This window comes from Tribolium madens, unplaced genomic scaffold (assembly GCF_015345945.1).
Source record: "Tribolium madens isolate multiple individuals breed KSU strain unplaced genomic scaffold, Tmad_KSU_1.1 Scaffold_7;HRSCAF=85;Tcas5.2_LG10, whole genome shotgun sequence".
Classification (NCBI taxonomy): domain Eukaryota; kingdom Metazoa; phylum Arthropoda; class Insecta; order Coleoptera; family Tenebrionidae; genus Tribolium; species Tribolium madens.
The window spans coordinates 7,440,463-7,455,702 of NW_025401050.1; the positions used below are offsets into that span (position 1 = coordinate 7,440,463).

Sequence of the window (15,240 nt, forward strand, 5' to 3'; positions counted from 1 at the left end):
TACATCGATTCTCATAATGCTGCCATTTAAACTTTTCGTCAAAGCTTTCTGAATGCAAAATGGCCGATTTAACGTACAATTCGCATATAAACAAGTGTCATACTTTTAAAATAATAAGTGCTCGTTATCGATATTTTTCCTGAAAAAAGCATCAACACAGGTCATTATTTACGGTCTAGTAGCAATTTTAATTGAGTGATTTATTTTCAAACAATGACATCAAAAGTGTTTTATTTGGTTAAAGCATTTGTAATTTATTCGATTCATTACATGGTCGGTACGCTTCAGTGAGTTTAGTGGACTATACGACAATCACAGAAACCCACATACAATGATGTTTGGCGGTATTAAACCGTAATTATGATATTTCACCTGTATAAGTTGAGAGGTCGTAAAGGAGTTGGAGATAATTGTGTTATAATTGTTGCGTTAGAAACTGTCTGAAACTGCCGTTACTTCTTGACTGGATTTCCAACTTTGAAAGGGAATTTAACGTACTGTTGTGCTGTGCAATCATCTCTAATATTATGTTCGCTGCATTTTATTTGAAATTAACTCAAAATTAATTAGTATAATTACGTTACATGTGACGGGTTTCAACCAAGTACGACACTAAAACAAAAACAAAAAGCGCTGAAATTATATTTTATGACCAGTGTATTTGCCCATAATGCAAAATAAAGTTTTTAATTTTTTAACAAATTTAAATTTTCACTTCTTCAAAAAAAATATGACGACTGATTTTTTGATTTATATTTTTTGTGAAAATACCAACTGGGCTGTAAAACCATTTACCGTTGTTCAAATTGCTTTTGAGAAAAAATTGTTACATCCTTATTCGGTTTGCGGGTGCGGTGCGGCGATAAAAAGAAACCTTATAAAAATATGGGGTATGGGTCGATTTGGCACCTCTCCCTATTTACTTTCGTGATATGAGGAAAACCGAGTAAAATCAACATCGTCTTTTGAAAGAGAATGCACATCGTGAAGAGATTCGTCGCACACTTCACTCTCACTCTGCTACTTGAAGCGAACCAAGTTCAAATGATTTCCTTAAACAAAGCATGACCCTTTCGGGTTTTGTTTGACGTCCTCGGGGGACGTTCAGACAATAAACAATAGGTCGAGGGCTTGTTTAAAGTGGCTAAAGATCTACAGATAACTTTATTTATATTTGTATCTGGATAGATAAAACGTGTGCCGGATGGCAGGATTAGGGAGTGAGAAATTAAAACTGGATGAAATAGACAATATATTTATTTACTTTTCAACATCCATCCATTTCAAAAACGTCGCTTACAATAGTTTATCCAACGATATCGTCGAAATCATACAAAATTTAGACTTATACGACCCTCTAAACGACTAGTTGCAGCAAATTTCATCACAATTATATTAAATTCCTTACAATTATTACAACTAAAAACATCTCAACAGAACAGTCTTTAAGACACAGAAATAAACAATAAGTATAAGATATTTATTACGTTGAAGGTTTTGATGTAGTGGCTCCCAGCTGAACTTTGTGTGACTGAAACAGAAAAAAGAAAGTTTGTTTGATACATCATTTATCATTTTCGTGGAATTATAAAAGAAATAAAGCAAGAAGTTGAACAAAATCGGTGTAAATGACAAGATTGTATTTCATATGTGAGAATTGTTGGGGATTTCCCAACGCAATTAAAAAAATATTATTATTATTACAGAGTGTTAACGTGTTATTTTTGCATGTACTGTGAATTTTAATAAACGCGAGCGATGAAAACTGTAATAAAACTCTTATGGATAATCGGGATTACAACTACTAAAAGTTTAAAGTTTATGTTCCGATTTAATTATGTTATAAAGCGGTGTAAAAGTCGACTCTTGTTCTCATATGTTTTCGACAATTAATAATTTTTTTTTGAAAACTTCTGGATGTTTTTCAATCCTCAACAATGTGATATAATACTTTTAGCTTCCATTTCATGCCAAAATATCAACACGTTTTTGTCATTTTTAGTAATAAATTTAATTTAAAACTTTCCGGTTTTATCAATCAATGATTTGAACCAAATTAGAGTTGAAGCTTCTCCACTGCATTATTTTTGAGTGTACATTATTTATTTGTGTAATTTACCAAGATAATGAAGTATTGGGCGGGGTCGGAAGTGAAAATGGCCTGAATATGGCTAAAATAGCCGAAACATATAGCTAGTGTAACAATAAATTTTAAGAGAACAGGACTCAAGAAAATATTTTTCCCGTTTTTATAACCAAAAAATTCCTCACAAATGTCAAATGTCTAATGCTCACGATCTACAATATAGCTCTCTGAAAATTGCACTAGCAGTAAAAAAGACAAGAAAGAAACAACATTGGTAAATGTCAATGTCATTGTAAAAGTAAAAACGCTTAGGCGCAAAAATAAAATTTTTACTCTATGCTCAAAAGGTAAAATTTTTACTTGTTTTATTTCGCACATAAAAGTTTTTTATTTTATTTTGTGGCTTTAATCCTTAATAATATGATTTTATAATAATTTTGGTTATCATTTCATGCTAAAATATCAACACGTTTTTGCCATTTTTGGTAATAAATTCAATTTAAAAGTTTCCGTTTTTTCAATCAATGATTTGAATTAAATTAGAGTTGAAGCTTCTCCACTGCAGGTTTTTTTTTTTTTGAGTGGACATCATTTATTTATATGACTTATCGAACTCACCTCTTGCTGGTATCGGGTCTTTCATGCTCGTGTTAGGCATGGTGACTTGGACGTCCCTTTCGTAAATCTTCCCGATTCTTGCGATGCACTTGAGCGTAATCCTATCGCTGTGGAAATGAGACGGAAAAAGAGGAAGCTCGAGCGACAGTTCGCTCCACCACAACTCTTGCGTGGCGTGTTTGCGAGTTGCACACTTTTCGCACACCTGAAATCAAGAAGAATAACCCAGACATTCCTTAAATCCGTGGAATCTCGACGAGAGGTATTACGTCGACCTATTTTATTAATTACACCGTAAATTTTCTTTCCCTGGCAGATTTCATCGTCTATCGTAAATTTAAGACGATGATTGATTTTCAATTGGAAGCGAACATTCAGGTATTCTTTTTTATTGTCACTAAAGAAAAATCGTAAAACAATTTGCTTGTTTTTTATCTTTGTAAAATATTTTGGAAACGTAAAGGATTTCTTCTGTGTAAAATTTTCACTCACCACTTTATTGTTGAGCATGAAAGTGAGGGTGGCTGCGGGTCGCGAGGCTGGCGAGGTGCAATTGGCTCGTAACACATCGCCGTTGTCATAAGATGTTTTTTCAGTGACAAGCGTTGGCTCCTGAATGGGTAAAACTGAAATTTTTGAAAAAACTTGAGACAATGTTCATTGAGAGTAACTAATTCGTGCTATTCCATAACCCTCGATTACTCACCAACAACTAGCATATCTTTAGAGACAGCCGCTGTGGAGAAAAGGGGCGCATCTGTGGTCACTTCGCATGTAAACTTTCCAGAGAGACTGAACCCTACCTCCCTCAGGACCACCTGCTTCTCATCCGATTGCTTTAGCTGCAATTCAATTCTTGTTAGGGCGATTACACTTTATGATTATATGAAATAATGTGTCAAGGGCTTTGCACGACTGAGTGCTCTTGCATGTACCACAATACTCGTCATGTTTGTGGACCAAATCGCAACAAATCTATACCTTGTCGAGGGTCAAACTGTTGTAGGGATTTGCATAAATGAAAGAGCGAATAAATTACCGTGAAGTTAATGGTTTGAAGCTTGTTTGAGACCCAATGTGGAAAAATTAATTTTAGGCTACATATTTATTTTTGAAACTGTTTAATTTAGATCAAATTTTCGTGCAATCGTCTCGAAAACCTGCGTCACCAACCCCACTTTTAATATCCCGTGAGAAAATTATCGAAACAATGTAGCGTGAAACCCTCCACATATCATTTCCCGCTGACAATTTTTCCCGCTTCTGTTTTCCAGTAATAAATAAAGTTCATCATGAATAGCAGTAAAACGTTTCAGTAACTGCAGCGACCGAAAATTAATTACCGTCAATTTGTCAGCGGGGTTTTTATTTCTACTTACGTCGACGTGTATTCCCGGAAAAGGGAATATTTTAGTGCTGGGGTGCTCTTTCGGCGTGTATCTGTAAAACTCATGCCGGCCTCTGTACCACTTGACACAGTAAAGTGGTGCATCTTCGAGATCGTAGCTGCATCTCAACGTCGAGTCCTCGCCCAAATGGACGATTTCAGGCTCTATTTCCAGAACCACATCTTTCAAGCACAGAATCACTGCAAGTCGGGAAAAATCATTAATTTAAAGCAGACGGATAAGCAGAAGAAATTTTTCTATAATATTATATTATGGGCTTTTAATGAATAAATTATTTGGCGAATTCTGGAAGGGTTTTACAACCAGATCAATACATATCGCTATGCAAACTGAAAGGGTTGTTTCGTCAGTGTTATCAAATTTATTTTATTAAACTTGAACTGATTTTCGTTAGTCTGGATCTATATTCATCATACTTTTAATGAATTATGTATTTAAACACAAATGTTCGAATATAATTACTTCATTAATTACTTTAAAATTTCATTCATTTAAATTGCAAATAAAGCAAAAATTTGTACTTTACAAAGCTAAAATTATGAAAAGTTTACACTTCTCAAAGTATTGAACATCAAACAATGCATAATTCAATATATGATTAAATCAAAACCAAGTAAACGTTTCATAGGTTGAGGGGTAAATACAATTTCCAAGATTTTACATTATTCATTCTCTGCATCTGCTAGTATTTTTAATAAAATATGTTGAGAAGTAAATTCTTTAAATTTGAATCTCAAGCAAAAACTGTAAAACTGAAAACTTAATTAAAAAGTTATATCAAAAATTTAATTAATTTTAACTACATTTTAACTAAAATACCTATAATTCATGTAATAATTATACAGTCAACGCTATATTAACTATGTGGGCATGCAAACGCAAGTAGCTATAAAAATTATATTATTGTGTTGCTAATGTGAGTATTCAGTGAAGCACCTACTAATTTTGTTTGTCTTAGCAGTTAAATTATTATTAAAAAAAAAAATTACTTGAATTATATTTATTATTACTGTTATTTTTAAAGTGTAATTTTTACTATACAAAATTATACAGTGATCGGCAAAATTATGGAATTATTTATTAAAACTGAAAATATTGTGTTTTGATAAAAATGTCAATTTTCTTGTTAAAAAATACAAAATTTTCAACTTGATTTTTTGTTGATATTATTTCACTTTTTGGATAATTGTTTTTCAAAAACTTTATGTAATATTTAATATTTTGGTGTTGTCATTTCGATAGTTAAAAATCTATCAAATTGGCTAAAAAATTAGGGGTTTTCATTTAATAAAAATGTCGATTACTTAAATGCCAAAAAATGTAAAAAAAAATTTAATATATAAAAATATATTCAGTTTTAGTAAGATTGTTCCATAATTTTGTCACTGACTGTATAACTAATAAGTTAGAGAAAATTGAATATAAAAACCAGATGAGTACCTCAGCGTGTAAGTACAAAAACTGTAATAAAAAAATCAAAATACCACAACGTGGAAAAATGGAAAAAACTAGACAGTAAAAAATAAAAATAGAGGTCTAAAAAAGCTTTCAGGTAAGTAATAGAATAAAATAATGTAAAAAAGCCAAGAATTGGGTTGAAAATAAAATACCTATGTAGTAAAATATGTAGTTGTAAGAAAAATATGTGGATTAAAAAAAAGCTCGAGGGGGAAGATTAGAAAATAACTAACATATTGTATTACGTACTATGTGGTAGGTATGTACAAGAAGAGAAGGAAGTGCATTAGCTAGAAAGTATAAAAAATAAAACAAAAAGATTAAAATAGAATTGCAGAATTGTTAGAAGATTTTAATTAAACATAAATGTAAAATAAGAAAACAAAAAAATAATAACAAAAAATTTGGTAAATTAGTAAAATATTAATAAAAAGAAAAAAAAATAGACTTACTATATTAAAACACTTTACTAGAAAACAATTACAATAAATATTAAGTTATGTAGTTACCTCCAATTAGGGTTATTTCATTAGGTAATCTATGATCCAAAACTAAAATTTGACAGCAAGAGAAAACAAATGGGGGAGTTTTAATTGTTTTTAATTTTATATGTAATTTATTGTGTAATGTTAAAGTTTGTAAAGTATTTTTTTGACATAGGGCAAATTGGCCGAAACCGGTACCCGATAATAAACAATTTGCAATTGTGAGAAAATTTTATTTTTGTACCATAAATTACAATATTGGTTTATAAAGTAAGAAGTAGGTACAAAATATAGAAATAGAAATATGTAACAATAACAAATTAAAATAGTAAATAATGAACAAAACATTAATTAATATGTTAAAAAGTAATAATAATTTGTGTTGAGTTCTTTTAGTAATAATTGTCTGAGAATTTCTTATTCATTATTAGTTATTAAAATTTTTGCAAGAGCATAATTTTTAATTCTTGTGCGAGTTTTTAATAAGATGTTTGAGAAGTGGATATAATATTCGCAGTATGCATGTGCTTTAGGATACCGCTTCCTCTAATCCAGCGCTTTCCTCATCTCTCCCATCAGATCTGTATTCTCAACGAAACCGCTTTAAGCGGCCTATATCGTGGAAGATATTCCTTTTCAAATTGTATTTCACATGAGAGGTAACACTATTGTCAACATTGCAGCGGCCCATTTGCAATTCATGTTAATCCCTCATCTGGAAAATACGCTTCCGGATATGTCTTTATTGTACGTTAGCGCACTTTTCTCTCCGACATTGGATCCGTCTGTAAAAAACGCCAATTAACATTTCTCAGAAACGTGTTGTTCTTCAACTTGTGATCAAAGTGATTTTAATTAATTCGCTCGGCATAACAAATTGGTCCTTATTGCCGATTTTCGATAATTAGGAAAAGAGAGAAGGTTTAATTGGTGGGAAATGCTCCTGTTGTTATTCTTCCAGGACGAGGACTTAATGGGATTTTATTAACAAGTGAAATAATGGAGTGAGTTTAATTTATCATTCAGGTGCTGACAGAGGTCCTGTTTAAATAAATTTTCGCTTTCACAGGACAAAATTAAAGGACTTGGTCGGCTTTGGGCGAGCTTTTTATCTAGTTTGCTATACAAAGGCGGTATACTGAAACCAGTAATTTGGTGAAATATTACCGGCACGCTTTTTCTGTACATTAAAAAACACAAATGACAGGAATTTGTTAACAAAACGCGAGAGTATTTTTACTTATTTAATATTTATTTGAAGTTAATGTTTTAGCGGTGCGCAAGCATAAATCAGAAACTTTCCGAACTAAAAAGTCAACGTAACTCCGTTGCCAATAGCACATGTTTCAAATTAGTATAAGAGCAACAGAAGTTGTGCAGAATAGTGTGATTTATGTGACATTTCCACCAAACTGATTCAAAATCGAATAACATGAAAAGAACTTTTCATTATGGAAATCACAATTTTTCTATAATGTTCAGCTGTCGTATAAAACTAACTATTTAAATTTTGTTATTATAAACTCCATCAAATATGCATTTACTGAAACCATTATTCAACTTTTAATTAATGCAGTACTGAATTTTCACGCTTTTGCAATTAAGAGTAACTCGTGTGGCAAATTATTAATCCCATTTCTACTTTGATTCATTTTGTTGTCAATGTCAAAAGCTGTTTGATGCTCATGGCTTCGTTACAAATGTAAGTTCCCTCTTAACAACTATAGAAACATCAAAAGTAATACGATTTTCTCTGAAATTCACTAATATGAAATATGAAAAATTATTATTTTTATTAAAAAAACAGGAAAAACAGGTTTCAGCCTTTTCTAATATTAATTAATTTTCCAATCTTGCAATAATCAATATTTAGATGGAATATATTTTTTTTTCTATTGTATCAACTCTAGTCAATCCTGTAAGACTTTTTTCTTATCCAGCATCTCTTATAGTAGGTGAAAAAAATGTCTGGAACCAAACGTTTTTTGCTTAAACTATTTATATTTTGAAAAACTAGATTAAAGAATGATAAAGTACTATAAAAATGTGATGTTTTATCAAGAATAAAATTTTTCGAAATTCTTTTTTGTTATTGAGTTCTACAGTTTCTTTTATTTTTTTAAATGGAAACCCACTATAATACTATTTTTCTAATGAAGGTTTTAATTTAAGGATTACAACGATCTACTTTATATTTAATTTCCTCAAAAAAATAGCAGTTTAAAACCACAACAAAATTTCGTTCTTAAAATACGATCACATTTTGATCAATGATCAAAAAAAACCGCTTGGTTCCATACTTCATATTCACCCTGTATAAGCTTATTTGCAGTTTATACAACATCAACATTATTCGGACTTTTAATAAGTTTTAATTCTTTAATTTTAGTCTAACCTAGACCAAATAATTTTAGAATTCTTTTCTTTTTTATAAAAATTGATTCTGTTTTGCATGAAAACTGTTTAAGTTTTAAAGACTTACAAAAAATGCATTTCTTAAAAAACTTATATTTTCAAAGTTCGTTATTGTTAAAATCCTAACCTTCAGTTAAAATCAACCTAAATTATATCTAATATAGCAATTCTTTATTTTTTTAATGAATAAATAACCAAATAGTTAATCAAAAAAAGTAAATATATTAAAATTTTGCAGTAAAATAATGCAGAACGAAAATATTCTCACAATTTGTATTAGCCGCAAGCTAATAGCAAAGCTTCATACATAATTCAGTATAGATTGCAGTTTGTAAATACAGTTTTATGACTTGCTGTAACAATGACTAAAGATCTAATTATGCAGATTATACTGTGCCGTCTTGAGATTTATTAACGAATTTGTTGCAACAAAAAATTAGATATCTGGTAATTTTTGACTGCAATTTTTCCTTCTTTGTCGCGAGAATATTAAAGTGTGAAAACGCAAAACCTGGTAATCGGAAGCTCGCCCTATCCGCATTCTGCAGCTATATTTTACGGTCGATTAAAACCACTATTAAACCAAAATGTGGCTCATAAAGTTGGCAACATTTATTTATGAGAAATGTGCAACATTTCATTTGCATGGTTGTATTGTAGCACGACCTGCACCAATAGGTTTTGACCATGGTTATGTTGCCCGTAAAACACGAAAATATACATAGATTACTAACCAATTCCTGCACACTTTTATTACACAATAGAAATTTAATTTACAAGGAAATAAAAGCCAACCCTTGTAAAACATCTGGAAGTAATATACCTCGAAAGTAGGGTCGAACTTTGTATTTATTATTGCACTAACGGCCGATTGTTTTCTAAATAAACACAGTTGTCGAAGCTCTACACTGGTGGTCCTATCTAAATAAAAATAAATAAAATGATAAGGAGGAAAAAGTTAAGCATTTTCGCCGGTGGAAAGATTTATGATGCTTTTCAAACAAGAGCAGATTTAATTACAGAAGCGGAAATGTTTTCCCATCAGATAGCGTTTTATTTATTCTGTAATAACATAACAGATGCACTCCATCACAGAAAATTAAGCTAATGTACATTTGTAATTATGTATTGTTTAAAATATATTTTTAACTCAAAATATTTTTGTCGTTTTTTTAATTTCCTCATTTTTGGGGTTGGTACTAACCCTTAATTAACGTCATCAATTTACAAATGCCACTCAACTAAACGGAAATAACAAGACTATTTCATAATCCCTACCTCGAAATTTACGACCTCTTAAACAGAGCATCCAGGACATCGTTATTTGCTAATAAATCCGAAACCTCGTAAAATTGCTTTTCGGCAAACGAGTATGTAATTAGGCTACGCCATGGCTTTGGTTAAGCCATAAAAACATTGTTACAAAAATCAATAATATTTCCGACTTTGCAATTAACACGAGTAAATAAATTTAACCGAGTCCAAGACATGCCAATTAAATATTCTTTGTAAAATTGTGAATTCTTTATAATGTTTGGAAAGAAAATAAAAGTTTAAGAATTTGAGATCAGAAATGTTTGCAGTTTACTGTTTATTGAATAATACAGAAGGGAAATATAAATTAAAGGTTTTTGCTCAGGCTGTGGTTTTGGTGAATAGAGGGATGTGATAATGAGGAGACACTATACTAGGGTGACGTTTTATTTAAATCTAACTGAACAAATATGTAGCTTTAACCTTTTTATTCCAACACTCAAACACGTTTTGTATGGGTTTTTATTATTGTTAGTGTGAGTTGAGAGACAAGTGATTTCGCATTTTAGTTTAAGAAGATTTGAAAAAAATCATAATAACAAAGTTTATAGAGCCTTAATTTTTCACACTGATACAATCTTTGTTTAATAAAATAAAAAAATTAAACTTGTAAAGAACTTTTCTGATAGTAGCGGAACGTGAGAAAGATTCAATTATAAGATAATAAAATAACTAACGCAATACAGATTCCATCTAATATTTGTATCGGATAAAAATTTTCCAATTAGGAAAAAATATTTTTTTAATGTAAACAAAAGTTAGTCATCTTTTTTTTTATTAGTATGCATAGGATATTTATTTTTAAGTGTTTAATGCAAAACACTTTTTAAAAATTAACCAAAAGCTTGCATTTTTATTTATTAATAGCTAATAATTTAATGAAACGTAATAAATTTGTTTATGTGATTATTTATGAGATAGCATGCAAAATATGATTAACAAAACATTGTAATAAAATCAATAAAATATGATTGTGTTGTGTCATATAAATTAGTTAAAAAAATAATAATTGTTTTGACCTTTAAAGAATGTATGTTTGTATAAAAAAAGGGCATAATTAAGAACAAAATAATGTTACATATTTATAAATTTGGATTCGAAGTCGACTATGAAAAACATAATTTGAGTCTTTGCTTAATTTAAAAAAAATGTGTACTATGTATTACCATCCGTCAAAATCAAAGTAATGGTGCTAAAAGCAGATGTACCACAAATTGTTATTAAAAAGCTTAAAAATTAAAGTTCTAATTGACAAATCGAAGTATCTTTCATTTCACACAGAGTGACAATACACATTTTAATAATTTTTTATCAAGCAAAGACTCGAATTTTGATGCTTAGAGTTGACTTTGACCTCAAATTTATTTAATCATACAATCTAATAGGTGTTTTCTTAAATTTGGCGTCATAGTTGGCGGTGACGACAAGTGGGTTGTGAACGAACCACAATTTTTAATACGCCCGGCAAAGTGTCAAATGTCAGATTAATAACATAATAACTGTCAATACGATGGTTCGTTCACAATCAATCTTTCATGGATAGCTTTGACGCCAAAATTAAAAAAGCAGCCGCTACATAAATCTATTTATATTACTTACTTTAAAAAATAGGTGGGGAGATACCATAAACATTTCTAGAAAATTAAACGCTTCTTTCAATGTTATTTAAATTTTGAAACAAAATTCATGTTTATTTATTTATATTTGTTTATAAACAGAATATTACATTGTCACAAATTTATATGAATGGTATGAGGCAATAATAACCACATGGTGAAGTTTCTGTACTAAAATAAAGCATTGTTATATACCCTATTTATTTTATAAAAATAAAAATTTGTACCTAGTTCATTAAAAAAATGTATAAATTTTAAAATGATGTGTAAATTTAACATAATGTCGAGAGGCTAACATAACTTAGCTTTCAGCGATACATGAACTTCATAATAAAGTTAGTTATGTTATTTTTATGAGATTGTTTATGTTTAAAATAGAAAAATAACATCACATTTCTTTTCTCAAAGTTTTATAACAAAACAAAAATGTGATTTAAACAAAGTTTTGTTATTAATGAACTAATAGTTTTTGAAATAAATGCTTGTTTAAAATTTGTGGATAAATTTTCTTTTCTTTTTGAGTCTCACCTCTTGCCAAGTTCAGCACCAGCACCCACAGCAAAAGACGCCCACTTTGCAACATTGTCTCCTACGGCCACATGCACTCCATATCAAACTTTTGCAAACATTGCCAAAATCGCAACATTATCGTTTTCTTGTTCGGGCCGTTTCGAAGTTTCACAAGACACTTGTTCCGCGAAGTTTCGACGCGCTGGACCGAGTGAGAAGTGGATGTAGCAAATCTCCGGCCGAGAGGGGTGCGCAAGCGTGCACCCCCGCTGTTTACAATACAATGAAACACCCCGAAGAGCAATGCATATGATTACCAGCAATTATCAACTTTGACATCTATTTGCATAGGAATCTGCACTCAAGCAGGACGCTAATCATTGCGAAAATTCACCAAATAACCATTTTATTAGAGGCCGTAAACCGGGGGAACATCTTGCGATTGTTGTGAGGGATGGAATTTTATGTGAGAGGGCTAATTGATTTATTTGGGGTGAAAGTGCGGGGTATCGGATGTAAATTATCGCAGAAGCATAAATTGGGACATCGACATAGAGGGATGGATCCATAAAATATTTTTTATTAGGTGTGCGTCCATGCAAATTATTCATTTTTTATTTTCTAGATTTATGACTCTCTATTTATGTAGGGTAAACTATAGATAGGTGTACATTTTTTACCAGAGTAAAAAAGAAAGCATTTTGAACATTTGCCATAATTTTCTATTTTTCAATCTTATTTTATTTTGTTCTGAATTTAAAGTATTGTCAAAGTAACAATTCATATTTTTTTTTAACACTCTGTAACTTTTTAAGAGAGTACTATTATATGACAAAGGTACATTAAGGTTAATTGCTTTATTTTGACCTAAAAAAGAAATAGTAAAACAATTACATTCAATTATAACTCACTCTGTATACGCACATACAGAGTGAGTTTTAACTTATATGCAAAAGGGAATGATAGTTCTTGTCTAATAATAACGAATAGTGAAAAAAAATTCTAGTAAAAGTTTTAAGTTTTTGAAATGTTGCGTCAACCTTTAAATTTTAAATAATACCAATAAAATTGTAATTATTTTGAACAAACTTGATATAGTGGTAGATATTGACTCCTTTACTTTGACATTTTATAGTGGTAATAAAAAATAATGAGTAAAATGCAAAATAAATTAAAGAATGGTTATTTGTATTACAAGAGAGAAAACTGTATCTTTTCTTCTCCGGTCCAGCAAGAAAAGCTACAAAAATAACAATTTTTCTTGATATCCCAGTTTCGCCATAGGACCATGTTTTTCTGATTCTATGGGGGAGGTAAAATTTTTACCTCTGTGAGAGGTCCCTCTCAGGGACTTGGCCACTTGTCTTTTATAAATTTAGGGAGGAAAAACTTACTTTTTGTTAAGGTCGTACAAAAAACTTTTTTTATTTCGTAGATAATTCGACAAAATTGCAAAAACATTAAAATTAAAAAAACTGTTTAAATTATTTCGACCATTTTCAATACACATTTTAGCTTTCTGTATTCATTGCTTTCCACAAGCACGGCCTAAACCTAAATAAATATGGCCAGTTTTTTTTTAATTTTTGATTTTTCAGATTTTTGTTGTTTTTTTTCGAAAAGTACTGTTTTTATTTTTTTGGAAATTCATGAGATTAGATATCCCACAAAGAAAAAAAGTTTGTTTTGCATTTTACTCCTCATTAATCATACCTTTTTTTCATTGTCACTACCAAATGTCAAATTAACGAAGTCAGAGTCTACCAGTATATCAAGCTTGGTTAAAAAAATGATAATAATAGTATAATTTAAAATTTTAAAGTTGAAGAGTGTTTTTATGACGCACCTAAAAAACCTTTACTAGAATTTTTTACTATTTGTTATTATTCAGCAAGCATGTTTATGCGTATAACTAAGACTCAGCTTGTATAACTATCCTACCCACTGCGCCATTAATTTGTATAGTGTAATATTTATTTAAATTTGGCTTGGGTGGTGATTTTATTGTGTTTCTTGATTTTTTATTGTTGCCACCGCTTAGGTCAGATAAAGCAAACAAATCCTTTGCAATCACCACCAGTGGCAGAATTAATCTTAAACCCTCACACAGCGATAATAGGAAGAACGATGGGTCCCTATAAAAGGCGAGAAACCGGCTTGTTGTCATCTCCTGACATAAATACAGTGTTAGAATTGCCGAGGGGCAGATTAGCCTTGTTTATTCTCGCTGAATTGGCGCGTATGTGAGTATATTTATGTAAAATTGAGTTGTGGTGAGACAAATAAAGATGTTTTCTTGTTGTTTTCAATTATGAAACAACATAAAACACGCTCCATCAGGTCTTTAAATGACAAAATTGGACTGTAATGGGCTCGAATACAGGAACAAGAACGCAACAAGAATTTTAGGGTCGGAGGGCGAATAAATTGGGGTGTCTTGAGTCACAATGCTACGATTGGTATGTTAAGCATTTACTTTGTAAAACTGAACGAGAATTATTTTTATGGTTAGTGTTACAAAATTGGTGCAGTGGGTAGGAAACTATTTTATTTCAACATTTTTTTAGTTGTTTTTTTTTAACAAAAGGAAACCTTCTCGTCTACTCCTGTAAATCCCCCATTTGCATTATATTTCAGCGCCGGTCTTTCATCCCACACTTCGTTGTGCTTACAGCGTTGTTCTTTCTTCCTTGCGTAAGTTTAACCGCAAGAACCGAGATATATGCAGGACAACGTAAGCATAAAATTCAATAAAGTGTAGAAATTGAAAGAGCCGCTACCACCTCTAACGAGTTGAGTGTAAACTTAATTACACAAAGTAAGGTGAACTTCCCCAAGAAGTGAAGTCGCGACTAAAATCGCATTAGTATATTGTATTAAGTTCACGCCTTTGAGTACGGAACGAAGAAATACAGCAAAACTCATATTACGGAGTTATTTCGCTATATTCGGTTAGTTTCTATACTTTGATCAACATTCCGCTCGTAAATTATACGTTAGAAATTTACTACGAGCGAATAGTTAAACGCTGTTCTTGGAACAATCGTAGATAGTACTTTCGTAAATTAATACTTGAGCTTCGGTTGCCGCCTTTCTTACTCTCCAAGGACTTATTTTCGAATTATCGGAGGGTGTAATTGTTTAGAGAATTTTATTCAAAATAGTTACAAGAAAATACCATTAACTGAAAAGTTCACTTTGAGTTAAAATTAATAGCAGAGTAAGGCTTTTTAAATTTTTAAAATACTTTTTCTCTAAAAAAATATCTTATACCATTTTTAGTCTACATTTAAAAAAAAGAGTTTTAGTCAAAAACTTGTTATTGTTAT

The 15,240-nt window shown here is 30.7% G+C and overlaps 1 protein-coding gene across 1 annotated transcript; it reads right to left on the reverse strand.

Annotated features, from left to right (window-relative positions):
- Positions 1-1,239: 1,239 nt before the first annotated feature.
- On the reverse strand, positions 1,240-12,109 carry LOC123009908 (cell adhesion molecule 1-like). Its single transcript, XM_044406477.1, has 6 exons — positions 11,930-12,109; positions 4,084-4,292; positions 3,411-3,546; positions 3,197-3,330; positions 2,705-2,909; positions 1,240-1,531 (listed from the first exon to the last, which is right to left on the reverse strand). The coding sequence occupies exons 1-6, from the start codon at positions 11,982-11,984 to the stop codon at positions 1,446-1,448; spliced, it is 825 nt and encodes a 274-aa protein (XP_044262412.1). The 5' UTR covers positions 11,985-12,109; the 3' UTR covers positions 1,240-1,445.
- Positions 12,110-15,240: the final 3,131 nt, after the last annotated feature.

What these genes read in the sequence shown, in the direction of transcription:
- LOC123009908 (XM_044406477.1), bottom strand. Translation starts at nt 11,984, where the DNA reads ATGTTGCAAAGTGGGCGTCTTTTGCTGTGGGTGCTGGTGCTGAACTTG. An exon ending in TTCCGGGAATACACGTCGAC is followed by an intron (nt 3,547 to 4,083) that starts GTAAGTAGAAAT and finishes ATTGAATTGCAG; the next exon opens with CTAAAGCAATCGGATGAGAA. An exon ending in TAAAGATATGCTAGTTGTTG is followed by an intron (nt 3,331 to 3,410) that starts GTGAGTAATCGA and finishes CAAAAATTTCAG; the next exon opens with TTTTACCCATTCAGGAGCCA.